This window comes from Pinus tabuliformis, chromosome 8 (assembly GCF_031772625.1).
Source record: "Pinus tabuliformis cultivar Carrire ecotype Pingquan chromosome 8, CPIR1, whole genome shotgun sequence".
In the NCBI taxonomy this organism is placed as follows: Eukaryota; Viridiplantae; Streptophyta; class Pinopsida; order Pinales; family Pinaceae; genus Pinus; species Pinus tabuliformis.
Window position 1 is genome coordinate 1,915,077,861 of NC_142294.1, and position 4,365 is coordinate 1,915,082,225.

At 40.4% G+C, this 4,365-nt stretch overlaps 1 protein-coding gene across 1 annotated transcript; it reads left to right on the forward strand.

Annotated features, from left to right (window-relative positions):
- Positions 1–209: 209 nt before the first annotated feature.
- Positions 210–1,601, forward strand: LOC149244126 (UDP-glycosyltransferase 91B1-like). Its single transcript, XM_089371431.1, has one exon. The coding sequence runs from the start codon at positions 210–212 to the stop codon at positions 1,599–1,601; it is 1,392 nt and encodes a 463-aa protein (XP_089227557.1).
- The last annotated feature ends 2,764 nt before the right edge of the window (positions 1,602–4,365 follow it).

Sequence of the window (4,365 nt, forward strand, 5' to 3'; positions counted from 1 at the left end):
TGACCTTAGACGATAATTGCGCAGAAAGCTCAAAATTTCTGGTTACCTTCTCGTTTATGAAGACTTTGCTCGGAAAGAAACGGCGGTCTGGGATCTTTATATAATGACATTTAGGCAGGCAGATGATTACACAGATCTGCCCTGGTCTCTGATACAAGTATCATGGCCGCCGAGAATGGCAAGATGCCTTGGTCTCTGATACAAGTATCATGGCCGCCGAGAATGGCAAGAGGCAGCTTCATTTTCTGCTCTTCCCATGGCTGGCGCAAGGCCACATAAATCCATTCGTAGAGCTCTCCAAGGCTCTCGCCATGAATGGCCACACCGTTTCCTTCCTCTCCACGCCCCTTAACATTTCCCGAATCAAGAGTTCGTTAACGACCCAGGACTGGCCAGGCCGGATCGATCTATTGGAAATGCCCTTACCGCCGACAGAGGGCCTGACTCCGGGCGCGGAATGCACCGCCGATGTCCCGAAAGAAATGGCAGCTCCGCTCAAGAATGCCATGGACAGCATGGAGAAGCCGTTCCGAAGCCTTCTCGGGCAGATCTCGCCAGACTATGTCGTCCACGACTTCTCGCAGTATTGGACTCAGAGCGTCGCTGCTGAGACGGGCGTTGCATCAGTCTTTTTCATAGTCTTCTCCCCGGCCACCTGCGCTCATGTCTTCCACCCTGCTAAATTGCAAAACCCGCAAATAACTGTTGAGGAGCTGGCTGCTCCGCCCCGTGGTTTTCCGTCTTCTGCTATCTCATTCAGGCTGTACGAAGCGCAGGATGCCTTGCCTTCGTACAGAGGAGTACCTGGTCAACTCTCTCCACCATCTCGGCTGGCTAGATGCCTTGAAGGATGCGTGGCAGTGGCTGTGAAATCCTCATTTGAAGACGAAGAGAAGTATATTCGTTATTTCCAGGACGTCATAAGTGTCCCTGTGCTTTCTGTCGGCCCACTTATGCCAGTCGCTCAGCGCGTTGCCAGCGGCAGCAAGGGCTCGTATCTGCTGGAATGGCTGGACCAGCAGAGGGAAGCGTCCGTCGTGTTTGTTGCGTTCGGCAGCGAGACGTTTCTATCGAGAGAACAAGTCCGCGAGCTGGCGCTGGGGTTGGAAGCGAGCGGTCTGCTGTTTCTGTGGTCTCTGCGTTCTCCAGAGGCCGACCCGTTGGGGCTCCTTCCAGAGGGATTCCAAACTCGAACTCGGGACATGGGGATTATCACTGGGGAATGGGTGCCGCAGGTGCGGATCGTCTCGCACCCGGCTGTAGGCGGGTATCTGAGCCACGCCGGCTGGAGTTCCGCCATGGAGGCGCTGAGCTTTGGAGTGCCCCTCATACTTCTGCCCATTAAGTTGGATCAGTTTTTGAACGCGCGGCAAATAGCGGCGGAATTGAAAGCGGGGATTGAGATCGAAAGGGCAGACGATGGCTCTTTTCTGAAGGAAAATGTTTCCCAAACGCTGAGAAGGGTTATGGCGGGGGAGGAAGGGAAACATTTGAGATCGAAGGCGGCAGAAGTACGTGATATTCTAGTGGGCAATATTGGGCGCCAGCAGACTTACATCGATCACTTTGTTGACCGGATCGAACAGTTACGAGGAAAGTAAAATATTGAAGCGGCCAAAAGATTTGGCACTGAGATGTCTTTGGATTGTTTGACATGTATTGATGGATTAAGACGTGGGTAGGTGAATTTTTCTTTTAAATCAGAGTAAAATTGATAGTATTGGTCAATAATTTCGAGGATGTCCGAAATCATATCTGCATAGAATTAATATTCTCTTGTAAAAAATTAATTAATGTTGAAGTAATTTGGACAAAGATCCACATCAAACCTTTAAAATTTTTTTTATTGAGAAACTTGTCCTTTAAACTCGACCACTCAACGTGGCAAATCAGGGACGTGCCTGGAAAGGTTGATTGTATTTGGAAGACCCTCTTTTTTTTCGAAATGCTAGAGCGTTGGGTATTCTTCACTTTACACGAAGATCCTATAACTTGTAATGGCCGAGTACATGCTCATGTTATTATAGCTATATCTTTTTAAAGCTTAATATGATTTTTATGCGTAAGTATGTCAAGTTTTGAAAAAATAATAAAAATATTTTTTGGGTTAATGTTGGTGAGTAAGTATGTCACTGCTTAAAAACTAATAATTTTTTTAACTAAGTGTATAAGTATGTTAAGTTCTCAAAAAATAATAAAATATTTTTTGTTAATGTCTATCAATATATAATTTGATTCTTTTGATTATACATAATTTTATTTTATTAATGGATTATGATTATTTATTAAAATAAAAATATGTATTATTATATATAATTTAAATGGATAATAAATTATCTCATGGGTTTAATAACTCTTTTATCATATACATAAATTTGAATGATTACCTTTAACAAAAATATTCTCACATTAAAGTTCTAAATTAGGTAGAATTTTAAACATCTTTACTCTTTACTAAAGCCAGTTTCATTTCTTAAATCAAAGGAAAAACATTAATTCAACACAAAGAATAGAAAATCGTGCTCCAAATTTTTTTAATATTTCTTTTAATTAAATATTTGTAAAATGAATATTGGAAAGGAAAAATATATATATATATATATATATATATATATATATATATATATATATATATATATATATATATATATATACATATATATTTGATGTAAATTTATTATAAATTTTGTTATGTGCAACGTAAAAAAAAATCATTAAATATAATATTGATAACAAAAGAATAATATTAATAATATTAAATTTAATATAATATTCAATTTTTTATATTATAATATATATTAATATATCATGATATATAATTAGCAGTAGATATATATGGAGGGAAGAACAAATACATGGAGAGATAGAGGGAGTGAGAGATGGAGATAAAATGGAGGAGAGGGGAGAGAGAGAGAGAGAAAGAGAGGAGTGAGAGCGGGAGACACAAAGATGGAGGGGGGAGAGAGGGAGGGAGATAGTGACAAGGTAGGAGGGCAGAGAGAGAGAGAGAGAGAGAGAGAGAGAGAGAAAGATAGAGAGAGATGGGGGAAGAGAGAGAGTGAAGAACAAATACATAGAGAGAGAAAAGTTGAAAGAGAGAGAGGGGGAGTGACATGGGAGAGATGGAGAGAGTTCGTGTGTATGTTTTGGGGTGAAATAGAAAGACAAAGAAGGAGAGATAGAAGGAAGGGGGAGAGAAGGAGAGAAGGAGTGATATAGTGACTGAGTTGGAGGGTGGAGAGAAAAGGGGCGAGGGGGGAGGCGGGGTGCAGAGGGGGGATTGGGACAAAGGGAGGTGAGAGAGGAAGGAAGAGAGAGAGGACATGAGAGAGAGAGACAATGAGAGAGGGAGGAGGAGAGGGAGGGAGGTAAGAAGAAAGACATAGAGAGAGAAATGAGGAGAGGGGGAGAGGGAGTGATAAGGGAGATAGAGAGGAGGGCAAGAGGGATGAAAGATAGAAGTGGGAGAGAGGGAGAGAAGAGGAAGAGATAGGGAGAGGGAGATGAAGAGGGAGGGAGAAATAGATAGATATGGGGAAAGAGTGTGTATGTTTTTGGGGTGATATAGAGAGGAAAAGGAGAGGGAGAGGGAGATATAGATATATATGGGAGGGAAGAGAGGGAAGAAGATGAGATAAAGAGAGTGAGAGAGGGAGGGAGAGGTAGATAGATATGGAGAGAGAGTGTGTCTGTTTGGGGGCGTCAAATAGAGAAACAAAGAAGGAGAGAGGGAAGAAGATTTCTTACACTAGATGCATGGATTTCAGTGTAGATGATGATTTCTACTCCTATTTTGTTGCTTACACTTGATGCATTGATTTCAGTTCATATTGTGATTTTTAATCTTATTTGATTGCTTGCACTAGATGCATTGATTTCAGTGTAGATGTTGATTTCTAATACTATTTGATTGCTTGCTTAAGATGCATTGATTTTAATATAGATGTTGATTTCTAATCTTATTTGATTACTTGCACTAGATGCATTGATTTTAGCGAAGATATTGATTTCTAATTAATTTGATTATTGAACTAGATGCATGGATTTCAATGTATATGTTGATTTCCAGTCTTATATGATTGTTTGCATTAGATGCACCGATTTCAATGTAGGTTTTTTCTAATACTATTTGATTGCTTGCATTAGATGGAATAGATGTTGTTAATCTTGAGGCTGTAAACTATTAAAAATATTTCTCAAGATTAGATGGAGGGGGGAGAGAGGGAAGAATATTTCTTGCATTTGATGCATTTTTTTAGTGTAGATGATGATTTCTAATCCTATTTGATTTCTTGCACTAGATGCATTGATTTCAGCATAGATGTTGATTTCTAATTATATTTGATTGCTTGGACTAGATGTATT

Excerpts from the sequence above, each read along its gene's own strand:
- LOC149244126 (XM_089371431.1), top strand. The coding sequence starts at position 210 with ATGGCCGCCGAGAATGGCAAGAGGCAGCTTCATTTTCTGCTCTTCCCA.